Source organism: Scomber japonicus, chromosome 4 (assembly GCF_027409825.1).
Source record: "Scomber japonicus isolate fScoJap1 chromosome 4, fScoJap1.pri, whole genome shotgun sequence".
In the NCBI taxonomy this organism is placed as follows: Eukaryota; Metazoa; Chordata; class Actinopteri; order Scombriformes; family Scombridae; genus Scomber; species Scomber japonicus.
The window spans coordinates 8,966,500-8,981,825 of record NC_070581.1 but is presented as its reverse complement, the minus strand read 5'-3'; the positions used below and the strand labels follow the sequence as shown (position 1 = coordinate 8,981,825).

General features: G+C 39.2%; 2 protein-coding genes across 2 annotated transcripts in view; both read right to left on the bottom strand.

Annotated features, from left to right (window-relative positions):
• The window catches only part of LOC128357766 (V-set and transmembrane domain-containing protein 2-like protein), a 45,728-nt gene extending 37,579 nt beyond the window's left edge, over window positions 1-8,149 (bottom strand). The window contains exon 1 of the mRNA XM_053318136.1: window positions 8,032-8,149. Coding sequence (XP_053174111.1) covers window positions 8,032-8,149 — 118 coding nt within the window. The remainder of the gene's footprint in view (window positions 1-8,031) is intronic.
• A 6,541-nt stretch (window positions 8,150-14,690) lies between these two features.
• The window catches only part of ctnnbl1 (catenin, beta like 1), a 54,593-nt gene continuing 53,957 nt past the window's right edge, over window positions 14,691-15,326 (bottom strand). Inside the window, exon 16 of the mRNA XM_053317393.1 lies at window positions 14,691-14,921. Coding sequence (XP_053173368.1) covers window positions 14,833-14,921 — 89 coding nt within the window. The 3' untranslated portion in view covers window positions 14,691-14,832. The remainder of the gene's footprint in view (window positions 14,922-15,326) is intronic.

Here is a 15,326-nt window from a genome sequence, read left to right as displayed (position 1 = left end):
CTTTGGATCGCCACGCTCAAAAGCTGCCTGCAATCATTTCTCCTCCAAAATACGTCCCCACACACACACACACACTCACACACACACACACACACTCGCATACCAGTGAAGTGCTTTGCGAGAGGCTGAAGGACGAGCAGGGCAGAAGGCACTTATAGAGAAAGACAGAGAGAGAGAGAGAGAGTCCTTGACTGCCGGCTGACCCCGCAGCTTGTTTGTGGCGATTTTAAAGCGAGCGTTCTGATGGAAGTGGGAAGCAGAGGAAAGGATTCTGAGTTTATTAAGCACAAGCACAGCGAGCGGTGACAGGCGAGGGAACGAGGAGGCAAGAATGATGGAGGACATTGAAGGTCTGAGTCCACATTGTCGAGCAGCGTGTACAACACCTGAACTGCTGCTATGTTTCTTCAAGGGTTAGACTGATGAGTTGGCTGCCTGTAGTAGATATAGCCAGTCAGTGTCGTCCACTCATACCACTTCCTTCCCTGACCGCAGCTGCAGAACATCTGTCAGTACCAGCTGGAATGAAATGATACACTCTGGGCATATTCTATTAATTCTTAACATTGTTCTATTATTTCTGTGTATTCATTATTCATTCACAGGCTCATTGTAGTACAGAGCTGTAACATTCAATGGGATGCTTCATCAAAGCTGCAAACCCCACAAGAGTTTCCTTTATCTCTTCCACCTTGGTGAAAACTCAATTCTGGTGAGTCACTTAATCCTTGTATTTTTTCACAAGGACACAGCGGTCTACTGGATGAGCTTGATGTCTATAACAAAAAATTCAAAGCTATTGATGGTTAATTATTGATTTTTGCAAAAGAACCTGGAACATGAATGAAAGCCATTCACCTTCATTCACAAATTCACAAGCAGCATATATGAAAACTTGTAAGATAGAGCAATAAAAAATGTTTGCTCACAGGGACATACTAGTGCCCTAATGGCACAAGACTATGCTTTTGTATTGTTGTTACTACTTTAAAAAGAGAGAGAGAAAGAAACCCATGAATTAAAGGCATCATGTGTTGAATTTTCATCTCTGGCGCCCCCCATTGGAAGTATAAAAAAAGACACAGTCTCTCTTTTTTTGGATTGGATCGGAAGACAAATATGAATGAGTTCAAAACCGCACTTTATGCAAGATGTGCAAATAAAAATAGAATTGGACAGGTGATAGAAGCACATTACAAATCTACGTCTTTAATGGCTGGAAATCAGTTTTCATTAAAGAGTACAAAAACAATTAATTGATTATTTATCACTGATTTATTTCAACAGTTGTCAACTGAATTTGATTCAAGTTGTGCCTGTGGGTGAATGAAATGTAGATAAGGCGCTCAATTTGAGATGTCTGGTGTACAAGAACAGTTGTACAAATCTATGAGAAAGAAACAACAATAATATACTTGGAATAAAAGCAGATACTGATGGTGAATGTGTGGCCAAGGCATTTTAAGATGCTGTATCCTGGAGGGAAGATGTGGCAAAAAATTGAGGGTGTAAAAAGGAGCAATATTTCGATTAGGATAACACATATGTTAACATAGGTGTAGGTAAATATTTTAGAGACCCTACACTCACTCTACAGTGCCTGCCCTATTGTATGATTAAACCGCTCCTCCCCTCCTGTGGGGGCTTGAACAAACAATAACAATTGAATAGACATCTCCCTCATGCTGCTGTTGCAGATGTTAAGGCGGGGTAACTTACACCTTTATCAATTCTTTGTACCTCACATTTACCAGCATATCTTTGTCCAAATTCCACCTGAGGAGAGGACTAATCTATGTAAAAACATCTGTGAGGCTCTGCAGACATTTTCATAAGCTGTGGAAAGTGATAAGAAGGAAGTTTGATTAACGAATGAGAGGATTTTGACCATTGTGTGTGCTTTATTATTTTCAGCTCCCAGGATGTCCCTATGAAATGGATTTTTTCTTTTCTGTAGAAAGTTGAAATTCAATTGGATTCCTGCTATTGTGTGGCAATCCTTGAAATGCTACAACTATCCTGAAGTGGATTTAGCTTGTGAATCACTGTTGTTTAGTACTTGAGAGCAGCAAAATCAGATTCATTTGAAAATATCATGGTTTGTATACTTTGCTTATGTAGGAATATGTTATGTAAAAGACAGGTGTTTATGTCCTGAGACCAACCCAGCTGTGCATTGTGTGTGTAATCATTTCTCTCCTCTCTGTAGTATCCCTGCCCTCCAGCACTTGTCTGCTCAGTGAGGAGTATATACTGAGGTCAGGACCTAAATACATGGCTCTACCTACCACTGAGCACCAACAAGCTTTAAAACTGTCAGCCCTGTCCCTCTCTCTTCCCCTCCTTCACTCCTCCCCTCCTTCTTCCTGTTTGTTCTGACACTTTCTCTTTTCTTCTGGGTTTTTTTATGTCTTCCTTGGGAGCAACATAGTGTTTACTGACAGTTGGAGACCAACAGAGTGTAAAAGAGTCCCAAAGTATCTTAAAACCAAAAGAAATTGAGGTCACATCACGTATGGGAAAGAATATGAGATCAAATTGAGCACCTTTTGACTTTTCAGAGAATACAATTATATAGAGGGGATAATAACGGGCTGATATCAAGGGCTCTAACTCCAACTGAAAAAAAATGCTCATTACAATTCTCCAGAGCCCAATGTATCATCTTTAAATAATTTCTTTTGTGTGACCAACTGTCCAACACCCCAACGATAGTGGGTGAGGGGTTGTGTAGTGTTAACATCAGTGACTAGCAATTTATTTAATACGATGACATCAGCATACAAGCAAGTAATTGGTCAACTTTTTCTTCAACAGGCAGAAACACCACACCTTCTTTATTTACATGGCTGAAAGAATGGAAGTGGTAAGGGTCTAATTTTTAGATACATTCGATATAAATGTTTCCTCATTGACTTAAAAATCAGCTCATAACAGGGGTGGCGTTACATGTTGTACAAAACCATTCGCTAATAGTAGATATGAATCATGACTTTTAGTAGACAGAGTAGCAATATGAGGAATGTCATGAATGTTAAAGGTGCAGTGTGTAGAATTTAGTGGCATCTAGTAGAACAGACATGGTAGAAATTGAGTATAATAATAATAATAAGTATGCTTTGATTAGTGTATAATCATCTGAGAATAAGAATCATTGTTTCATTGAGTCTGCCATGTTGCACCACCATGTTTGTACAGTAGCCCAGAATGGACAAACCAAAAATTGAATCTAGAGAGGAACTTTTGTGTTTCTTGCCACTGCAACCTAGATGTCAATAAATCTGGTCCACACACTGGTCCTTTAATAGGAATCTTTCAAAGAAGTAATTTTTATATTTAATATATATACTGTAAGTGTGGCAAAGATAGAAAACATACAAATTGTAATACTCATTTCAACTAACGTTCATTAATTACCCTTGTGCTTATTAATAGATTTAGCTGATTTCTGATTCAATATTGATTCAATAGATATGACAAAATTCATAACATGTCTTTTTTGTGTAATTTTTTTCTTATTTTGGAGTGTTGATGTATATTGGTGAGGACCTATGGGTTGTGGGGAAGGTTGTTGGTGGTTTGTGGCAGCCTTTATCTTGTGATTGCAAATATCAACATATATATACAGTCACATGTACATTTATACTTTATTGACTATATTGTTGCCTGTTGTAAGTGTATTGTCTGGCTGCTTTGTGTTGTAGCCACCATTTGGAAAATTAAATAAAGAATAACTCACAAAAAATTTGGCAATTAAAAAGGTATTTGGCCATGCTGATGGTGAAGGACAGTTGAAGCAGCTGAGCGTCTAAACTAACCAGCGACAGAATAATACCTGAAATCATGCATCAGAGGTTGTTAAAAAAAAAATCAGAATTTGTTGGCTAATATAAATGAATAGATCTGCAACAAAACATATGTATAATAGCATAGTTTACACATGAAAAAGCATCTTATGTTCTTCATTATTCTAATTTTCTTTAATTTAGCAGAATTTTGTTACAAAATCTCAGCGAGTATCCAGATGAGATAAAACAGCTGTTCATGTAATTATATTAGAGGAAAAAAAGTATGTTTATTGAGTGCTACTTGGGTCTGAGCCCATGCTAGCTGATCTACTTAACAGTGTATTCTATATTTGTAACAGTGATGAAAAACTGAAAGCTAATCTTTGGCATAGACCTGCAATATACATTCAGGCTTTTAAATGCATTGTTCTTCCGCGCTCCTTGCTGTGACACTGTATGGAACCCCGATACGCCTCCATCAGTACTGAACAGTGAGTGAGGGGGAGGCGAGGAGGAGCAGAGGGACACATTTGGTGCGTCTGATTCTGCAGAAGACACAAGTAAACCCCCCACAAGCTGTTGCTGAATGTTTGCCAGTGATACTGCATTGGCCACTGTTACGTTTTTAAATTTTTAATAGCCTGACAGTAGTGTGATGTCATTGCCTCGGTGCTCCACTTTGCTTTGTATATAAAGTGGCAAAGACTGGGTTGTAAAAGGAGGCTTAACCGTCGCAGGCTGTGATTGCATCTGTGCCAGACCTGGGTTTATACTCACACATTCATCCAGTATATTCCTCTCAAAATACTGTCATAGTGCGGAGGAGCAGCCATGCCTGAAGCCTTTTAAGGTGCTGCAGCAGCCATAGAGGATTCTGTCCTGTCTGAATGGTAAATGTGTCACCTGTTGAATTGGAAAAAATGCTTCAAATCCAATAATCTAACAATGGGAGTCAGAATTGGGGGCTGGTTTTGCTGGTAATAGAGGTCAAAAGAGGGTGACGATGTAAGACTGGCCCGGTGTGATGGCTCACACACACGCAAATATCTTCTTTAGTCAAGTCAGTAGAGCCAAAAATACGTTTGGCACCTTACATTAAAGCGGAGAAATGGCTTTTCCTTTGGAGTGGTGCTGAAGTAGGAGTTATATGTCACTGTGGTTGTAATAGCAGCTGATAAATGGCTCAAAAAGGAGACAAAAAAAAACAATTATCCAAATGTTATGAAAGAATCTCATTGGAATCTGTTTCTCCTTTGGAAAGTTCCAGTATCTCACTGACCCAACAGCTCATTTGCCTTTCACTGATTAATTAAGGCAATTGACTGGCTGGAATAATCACCTCGTTGGATACACGCCTTAATGAGAAGTTAATTGAAAAGTATCAATGACTAAAGGAGCAACAGGGAGATGTGGAATGAGATGTTATGAAAATCAAGCAAGAGACTTTCTAACAGTTTCTTCATTCACTTCTTTACATTCACTCACTGCTGATTCTCTTTTTTCCCCCCCTCTCTCTCTCTCTCTCTCTCTCTCTCTCTCTCACTGCTCTCTATTCCAGCTGGTGATGCGCCAATGAAGGGAAAAGGAGGATAAATCATGACCCCCGGGGGCTCTGAAACCACCAACACAACCTGAAATTACAATGTATTCTCAGGGAAAAAAAACAAACAAAGGCTTTGTGAATTTCCTCAGTCGACCCAGTTCTCATGCCATTCCTTTTCCCGCATGACTCACTGTGAAGTAAGCCACGCTAGGAATGTACTTCGTAACTACTGATGTCAGTCAAAAAACAAAACAAAACAAAACAAAGGTGGTCAAATTTACTCTGCAAATAAAAAAAGGTGTTAAATTAGTCCAGGTGGGTTTAACCTCCTCAATCTCTAATCACCTCCACCTTCTAAATTATTATACTTGCAATTCATCTCACAATCCTATTAGACTTAACTCTACACCACAGAATTATGCAGCGTGTGCCGAATGATTTACTAATTATTACATGACGTGGCCACTTAGTATTTCAATTAGAAATAACAGTAAATGGATCTGGTAATGCGCTCACATCCGCAGGAGTTTTTAAATCTCTTGTTGCACTTCTTCTTCTCTTTCCGCCCTCAGGACAAAACAAAAACAAGTGTATCTGCACACTCTCATTTCCATAAAAATCACACATACACACACATACACACACACACACACACACACACACACACACACACACACACACACACACACGCACACAGTGTTCCGAGATATCTCTTTCCACAAGCGCATTATTCAGTTTGATCAACAGATTTCTTTATGTTATGAATGCACCAACTTACAATGAGATATTACTCACTTAACTCCAAACACAAAATATTACACGCAGCAGCATTTTTAACACAATGTGCTCACGCTTAAGTCGGACCAGTCTGTGATGCTTTATAACAAAGACACATAATGGATGATCCCATGGGTGGTGTACAGTTGTAGTATTAGACGACCAAAAACAAGTCACAAGCAATCATCGCCTACTTACTTACCAAAAAACCATTCATCTCTGCTGCTACACCCTCAAGAAAAGGACGCCCCCCCCGTCCCACCCCCCGCTAGAGTGGAAGTAAGTATGACATCAAGATGATGGACACCGGTCACACAGCATCGACCAGGAGCCAGCATTGTTAAGTATCACATGACGACCGAGCCATCTCCATGACAACTGAGCAAACTCTATTCACCGATGAAGGTGGTGAGACGGAGTTAAAAGCCCTACAAAAAAAGGGGACCACAAGTTCTTCTCAAGTTGCAACTACTTACTTTCTGGTGAATGAATTTCATCAGTATCTGAATTCATAGGGGACAGGATGATCATGAGGATAGCTTATTGCACAAATGTCTGTATCAGTGTATTAGTCACTCAAGTAATAACGACAAATGTCAGTGCAGAAATATATACAAAATGACACAAGTTTATTTTTCAACTGTAAAATGTCCCACTGATCATAAGAGTTTTTATATAATCTTTGCTATTACTGATCCAGGTTAGTGCCTGAGACTCTAACTGAGTCATGGATGTTGTATGAAGCTATTTAGGAACCTTTCCAGAAGTAAGAGAAATGGGAAGAGTGCCTGCTCAAGGACACTGAGGCATTCAGACTATCACCTCCTCCTCCTCCACCTCCTCCTCATTGTCCTCCTCCTCCTCCTCCTTCACTTTATTTTCCAAACCTACGCTCAGTGCCACCGCCACATCCGCTAAAGCTGACAGCGTGACACCTGTGGAGATTGTCAGAGCTGAGCCAAAGTTACCAGGATAAAAACCAAAGAGAGATGTAACATGGTAACGCCTGGTCTGTATGACGTAAGGAGGAGTAAACACCGGAGGCCGTTTAGGGAAGCTCCTGATGTGTGTGTGTGTGTGTGAGAGAGAGAGATACAGAGAGAGAGAGAAAGAGAGAGAGAGAGAGAGAGAGAGAGAGAGAGAGAGAGAGAGAAGGAGGTAGACCTGAATCAGTAGGAGGTTGTTCAGATTTTTGGAAAGCGTTTCATGAGGGATAATGGAAGAGAATATTAACTTCCATCTTATCAGCTGACATCACCTGTGTTCAGCCTGGATGAATCACCCGCTTGACCAGGACAAGAGGAGGGTGAGAAGCAGTGGTGAAAGAGCTGCGGCTATCTCAGTGAAAAAAACAAAATCCTGTCAGTCAGGAGCGCTGGATCACAATCCATCACAGACTGCTCCTCCACCACCACCACCACCACCACCAGTACCAGTACCAAAGATCACAGAAACCCTTAAAGGCATCAATATACTCCATCAGAAGTGTGTAGTTAAACTCATTAGAAAGGGCTACCAGACTGAGTAACTAGAGCTAGAAATGATTTGAACACATATATATTGATTGGTTAAATAAGATAGATGGAAAGGCACTTACTGAATGACAGGTTGATGTATTGAACGCACACATCTCATCTCACCTCAACTCTTTTTCATTTTAAAACCTGACAAGCAAAGAGTCAAAATGAAAGCACACGTTTTTGCATTAGTTAGCACAATATGAGCATCAGCCTCTCTCATCAGCCTGCGTGCTTGCTCTTTGTTTAATTCCTCCTCTGCATGTGAGCAGATGGCATCACCTATGCCGTCCTCTCTCCACAGCCCCCCCCCCCCGCCCCCCCTATCTCTCCTCTTTGATGTCCTCTTCTCCTAAAATAAAAAAAAGGCATTAAGAGACGTCTTGAAAGCGGATCTCACACCTACCGTTGCCAGTGATGTGATTCTGTACCTCGCCGTGTCCAGCTTGCCTGGTGGAGACACTAAGTTGCATGTAGAGTCCCATGTAATGTAAAGTCCCCAGCAGCAGCCTGAACGCTCCCATTGCTCTTCTGTTTGTATCTCTGCTCTCCTTTTTCCCTCTTCTGTCTTCTTCACATCGGATGGAGTGCACGTCGAAAAAAGATTGGGTTTTTTTTTTGGTGTGTGTGTATTTTAGTTTTCTCTTTGCTTAGTTGTTGTTCTTGTTGTTTTTAAAATCCAGATGACTTGTGACTGGAGAAAAAAGAGAGTGAGATGCCTGTGAGGAATAAAAGGAAAGGAAGAAGAGGAAAGTGCCCGCTGCCTCCCTCTGTGCCAGCAGACTGACTGACTGACTGCCTCTGCTGCCGTTCAGTCGGCTCTACATGCGGCGGAAGGAGACCTCTCCCAAATGGGGAAGCGCCACGGCTTTACAGTGGGGAATATCAATTATAACAGGGGTAGAATAAAAAACCTACATTATTTAGTCAACATAAAGAGGAAATGTGCTTTTATAAAACAGCAGGAGACTACTGAAAGGTTCAAATATTATGGTTATGTTTAATTCATGTTAATACACGCAGTGTTTTTCTACTGCCAGGCATAAAAGGGAAACAGCTAAACAAAGCAACTCCCAGCATCTTCTTCACAGTGTCATTATGCATCTCAGTCAACACATATATTTGAAATATTAATTATTATTTATTTTTTTTTATTATTATTATTAAGACTCGTTCATAGAAATCCAAATGTGACTTTGTATAAGATGCAATAGAACGTCCTCTCTAATCAGGGTTGAAAAGGTTACTTTGGAAATGTAATAGGTTACAGATTACTAGTTACTCTATTTAAAATGTAATGTAACTATTTCAATTACTTCTTCAAAGTAAAGCAAAATCTTAAATGTCTGACTTCAGATGTAACCTCCTTTGTAATCATTAACGTTTTCATAAGTAACTGTACTTTAATGACACATTTTAGTCAGTAACTGTAACAGATTACAGTTACATTTATTTTGTAATTAAATTACATAATGCCATTACATGTAATTCCCCAACACTGTCTCTAATAAAAATGTCTTGAAGTAAAAACTGAAAAAAATAAAGATATAACTTAACAATCCAAAAGGAAAATGAATATACAATATGAGCCCTCCATTTTTTTAATCTATACTTTTTTTGTCATCTATTTGCTTTACCAGTCATAGCTTTTGCAGTGAAGTTCATTTATTTGTCAGTTACTAAATATAGATCCAGCTTAACAAAGCAGCAGCAGTCCACAACCATAGTACACACTTCTTTTTGTGTGTGCCTGTTTTTTTTTTACTAGACCTGGTCTAGAGCCAGCAGTGCGCACAACTTTGTCCCAGTGTTTAATGCGATGCAGCACAACTAAGCCTTGCTCTCCTCAAAAGACTGCCCCAACAGTTCTGATAACAATATCTACTGCTAGTGGGAAGCTTGATTTTGAATGAGGGCTCATAGATGTGTGAAGATTCTCAGTCATTCAGGTGATGGTATATTCAGAAGAGATAAGTCAAGGGCAACTGGCTTTGTATTGGATTCATGAAGGTGTTCGCATATCTAATCCAAAAGGTTTCATCAGTGAGGTTGATGAAGAAGCCCACAACCTGCCACTCATGAGTGTTTGAACCAAATCCTGAATGTGTGGCTATAAGACTGAAAGGGAGACAAAGAATGACTGTGTCGCTGTCCGTGGTGCTGAAATGCAGCCTCTGTGTTGCTGTAATGCAGCCTCTGTGTCTCTGTCCGAGGTGCTGAATGTAGCCTGGGTATTGATCACAAATTCAACAGCGGAAGATAAAAAATTCTAATGACAAGCTACACTATAATATGGACTATTGGACTTTATGGAACAATATGTTACTGCTTGTATAACAGAACAGCATCGCCGCAGGTATTTTGTCCATCCTGTTAGATAAAATGATATACTGTGTGTGTCCCATTTACTTCCAAGGAAATCCCCAGAGAAAACCTTTTTATTACCTTTACTAACAGGCATTCTGTATTACATGCTCCTAATTTATGATCTTGTGTCTATGACTATACTAAGAGTTATCCAATTTTCTACATACAGTATATGCCATAATATCTGAGATTTGTTGAGGCTTGTTTTGATCATTTCGGTATAAATAAATGAGGCTGTGAAACGGCAGCGTATTCATTTGAATTTAAAACATGCATTAGCTTTATATGTCAAGTTGTGTGTCAAGTGAAAGAATACCTTTTTAAATGATCTATTTGTTCGTCGGTAGGCTTAATGCCATCACATTTTAATCAAGGTCAGAATTGTGTGTGCATGTTCTTTGTATAAATGTTTCATGTGAATGACTTCAAATTTGAAATCAGTTGAAGATACCCTGCAGATGCTCTTATTTTCTGTGTCATCATCACAATGTGAGTCAACCTCTGTTTAACGTAGGTTAAGCAGAGGTTGACTCACATATTGATTCATATATTTGTACATTGTTTTTTCCAGACCCCAAGACAGCTTACCACGTGACTCCCCCTCCAGATTTAGCTGGGTATGCAGTGTTGCACCACTGTCAAAAACATCCTGTCCTGTCTGATCTGTCAACAGTATTTTGTTCCAGTTGTCTTGTGAAACCTGTTATTTAGTCAACTTAAGACAGGCAGACATTTTCATTTTTCCTATACATTAACACCATTCTTCTTTTTTTTCATTATAATTATGCATGGCCAATTGAACACAGACATTAGCAAGTGTATAACACACCTGCAAGTCCATCATCATCCATCTTGAGTTCTTTAGCATCTCCCTCTGATACATATGATGCTGATTTTTGCCATTTTTGAACCATCTGCCTGATTGATGGAGACTTGTTTCACCTCATCAGAACTCTGGGACCTGTAACTCATATCTGTGGTGTAAGGGATGGAAAAAAAGGACAATACTTTAGTGTGTTTTTCCATACACAAATAAAACAAGCATGGGTAATGAATGTGTTTTTTTTCAGCATCCATTAACATATTTGGGCTTATAGTGATCAGTTTAGTGGTGATAACTTAATACTACAGCAGAGCTCTGTCCCTGCTGCAGCATGACAGTTGAACTATGACAGCAATTAACAGCTTTATTTTGAGCCCATAGGTTTGAGTGATGACAGCTTTACATGTGTGAAGTCATAATTGCGCAGCAGCAAGGCAAGGTTGATGATGTCACGGTGTAAAGGACAATATGTAATGGATTTCAACTGTTAACACGGCGGCTATCTGCATGCACATCATAGCTACTGACCGGCCGACTACTCTCAAACATCTCCCTCCCTCTCTGGTGATGAACTTCCTCTTGCAATTACAGAAATCTTACTATTCAAATTCAAACCTAATCAACTGTTGCTATCTCCCATTGTCCCGCCTCCAATACTTTAGTCAGCCATTAAAAAAAGTGAGTGTTAGGAACCTAGTCCAGGCCTGCCTTGGCCTGCCTCCTTCTGCCTGTATGGCATGTTCATAGCTCAATTATATAGGCTGCTGTTCTGGCTTAGCAAAGACACCTGTGACATACTGTGATTTCACCTGTCAGTGAATATAGGTGGATGTTATGTTCTCACCTTTTCGTGCTGTTTTTAGATGTTCTGATGATGGATACCGCACTCAAAATGGTTTTCCCTTTTGTTTGTTTGTGTTTTTTTTTCAGACCCAAAGTATTTAATTACAATGGAATTTAGTCACTCAGAGGAAAAAAAAGAAAAGGAGAAATCAACCTGAAATTTTCATGCTCATACATTTATACCAAAATCTACTTCTCAAGATGGAAAATGTTATGAACTGTTACTTGTGAAAATGATGATGATTACAAAGGGAGTTACATCTGAAGTCAGACCTTTAAGATTTTGATTTTTTAAATATTTAACACATTACTGAATATGTTATGAATATTGCTTTTCTTAATTCTTTGAAATCAATCATTTCTTTATATTTTGTAAATAAATCTAGACATTGACCTTACGTTTTTCATCAAATATCTTTATTTCCACTGGTCTACTTACTGATGTCGCTGTGCACCAAGGTAAGTTGTGTCTCTGAACTGCAATAAATGAGGAAACCCTCTTATGACTCTAAGATATACTTTTTGTGTTTTGTCCTTTAAGTCTGATTTCATTCCATCCTATTGCAACTGATTGTTGCAGGTTTGTTCTCTGTAATGTATGTTTCGATAGAATATGCTTCTAATGAGAATATACTTTAAACATTCTCTCAGCTCCAGTTACTAACACCTGGAAAAATATATTATTGCAGAGCTTGAATTTCAGGTCTCAAGGCCTTAAGCACATAAGGCTTTAAATCTTTCAGTGCCCCAATTTTACACAGTATCAATCTTTGTGCTTACTCTCAATAACAGAATACCTTCTCCTCTCAGTCACCTACTAAAAGAGACGAGCCCAAAAGCCCAGCAGTGCACAGTGTTTGCACTCAGTCATTTGGAAAATACAATTATTCTCCCTCCCCTCGGCTGTGAAATTGCTGTACAACCGCTGTTAAACACGCCACAGTCATAATCACTGATAAGAGATGCATGGGGCTGGTCCTCCTCTGCCAATACAATATGCAAACGACGCCCTGCCGTTCTACCCATCTTGTTACTAAGCGATATTAGAGTTTGTAAAGACACTTAGGAAAGATAGCAGATGTGACAGCCGTCAGTGAGCAGCCTACGTTCCCCTCCAAAATACCACTGTTTCCTGTCAGGATCACAGTCAGGGAGCCAGAGAGGATGTGGAACACTAAATGAGTTATTCAAGAACATAGAAACATATCTTAGACACATACACTCTATGAATTAATATTGCACTAGGTCCACATGGGAAAGACTGTCAAGAAAATACGGTTTACCAAAATCACCTCTGCTCCAGTTACCTGCTTATTGCCAAGATTTCCTCCATATCCAGAAGATGAAGTTTGCACAGTTGTCTTTGAGTCATTATAAACTTTCCATTGTCCTAAACCCTTTTAGGACTTCTCATCTACATTGGCTCAAAAGCTGTTCTTGACAGTTCATTTGCCAACTGGAAGTAGCTGATTTAACTAGAACTACATTACTACAACAAACTGTCTGAGTTCTTGAAATAAACACTCTTAATCCCACATGATTAAATGGATGTTAGCTGTAACAACCAATGACATCTTGACAAAAGTTCAACCAACTAATCAGCCTCAAGTTCAGTCCAGAAATCCAGAAATGTTAAGCACTAATGCATTTTAAAAATACTATAAATATGTATGTTGACATATCAGATAATTAACAACGCTTCTCCTTCTCTTCTGGGTTGAAGTACAGTATTGAATCAAGTGCTGCAACACTGGCTGCTTATTAGTGTCAGCAGGAGATGATTCCTGCCAGCATGTTGAAGCTGACTGTGCTATGATTAAAACAAACAACTGAATACATATATGTGTATATATAGGAAACAGTTTCCTGTTTCTTAATACACAATTTGTCTGACAATACAGCGTACTATGAAAATGACAAAGATTCATATCAGACTAAAAATAGTGGGTAAACTCAGTTTAAGTGGGTCATCTCCTGACTATGATAAAGTATCTGCAAAACATCCTCTTCTATTTCCTTTCTACATTGATCTATCTTCACTCTCACACACTTAAAATGCACAAGTAACAGGGAATGTTCCTTACTCCTAAGCATAAATACAGACACAGTGAAGAATGGTGCACAAGACAGAGAGAATAATGCAGTGGGTTTGTTTGTGTATACAGCTCAACTATAATACACCTCCACACTGATGTGTGTGAAAATCGTCACAAAGAAAAACAGCAGTGGGCTGAGAGCTCCAGGAGGCTGCTGAGACTCAGCAGCGGGTGGGTTCAGACAAATAAAGAAGAAGCAGGTCTGCCATTTTCTGAGGATTCTCTTTCTCTGCAAAGGAAGCTGCAGATATAAGTTTATTGTCTCCGTCTGTGTCTCTGTGTAACAGTAACTGAGTGTAGGCATAATGACATTCATATGCACAGACTGTTATCAACAAGCTGTGCCACTCTCACTCACGAAAGCGTGACATTAATCAAACAAACCAAACATGCAATAAGGATTTTATTACCAAATGTTTTATTAGAAAATATTTTACATGTAAATCCAAAACAAACAAACCAGGTAAAGTGGGAGGGCCAAGGGAGAGATATTAGGTTTGCGGATCCCTGCAACGTCTGTCCATAATTACCCCGCAGTGTTCAACACCACAGTACAGAATATAAACAACACTGAGTGCATCCCGTCTTTGCTGTGTCTTTCAGCCGAGCTGCAATCTTCCTGACTCCTGCTGGTGTTACTGTGAGCATGTTGAAATGCACAGTCATCACTGGATATTAACCAATGCTCTGATGCAAAATGGTTTCCTTTCATTAGATTTAATACATTAAAAATACTAATTATGAATTGGATGACAATTTATTTTTCCCACTTGTTCTATGGATGTCAAATATGCAGGTAAGGTAAAGGTAAAAGTGGCAATATAAACCAGGTTATTGGAAAAAATTACATGAAATGAATAGACTGCTTTAGTGGATTGGTCTGTGCATGTAAACATATTTCAGTATGTTTACATGCAGTCACAAGTCAAGATAGCCCACTGAGTTCTTAGACTGAGTTAAGATCATGGTCCCTAACCGTTCCGAATCAGAACTATGGGGTTTGAATGTTCTCATGTGTAAGAACATATTGTTTGCGTGTGTGCGTGTGTGTGTGTGTGTGTGTGTATGTGAAAAGATATTAGAAACTGTCTACAAGGTCCATGATCCTCTTCCGCTCAGCCTCTTTGAACTCATCACTCTTCCCATCCCCGATGCTCTCCGCGTACTCTGCAGAACAAAGAGAAAAGTCAGATTAGTTGACTTGACAGCACAGACGTGACTCATGAAGTTACAGAGAAGATCTTCTGAATCAGAAATTAACAAGATCAATCCCCAGCACTGGATGGAAGATGACTGTGAAACCTGATGAGTTTGACACCAGGAGCTTTATTTACTTAATCGGCAAAAAAGGAAATTAAGGACATTGGTGTTTGCAGACTACTCCTGAGACCATATAAACATTATGTAAACATACTTTAGCAGCAGCTTAACACAGAGGTACATTTAAACATATATTATCTTAATGAACAATTAAGAATTGTGCAAATAAAATATGTAACTCTCCCTACAGTTCTCTGAATGGCCACTTGAGGCTGGCTCCAAAAGTGAGTCAATCCCCATTGACCCCATGTT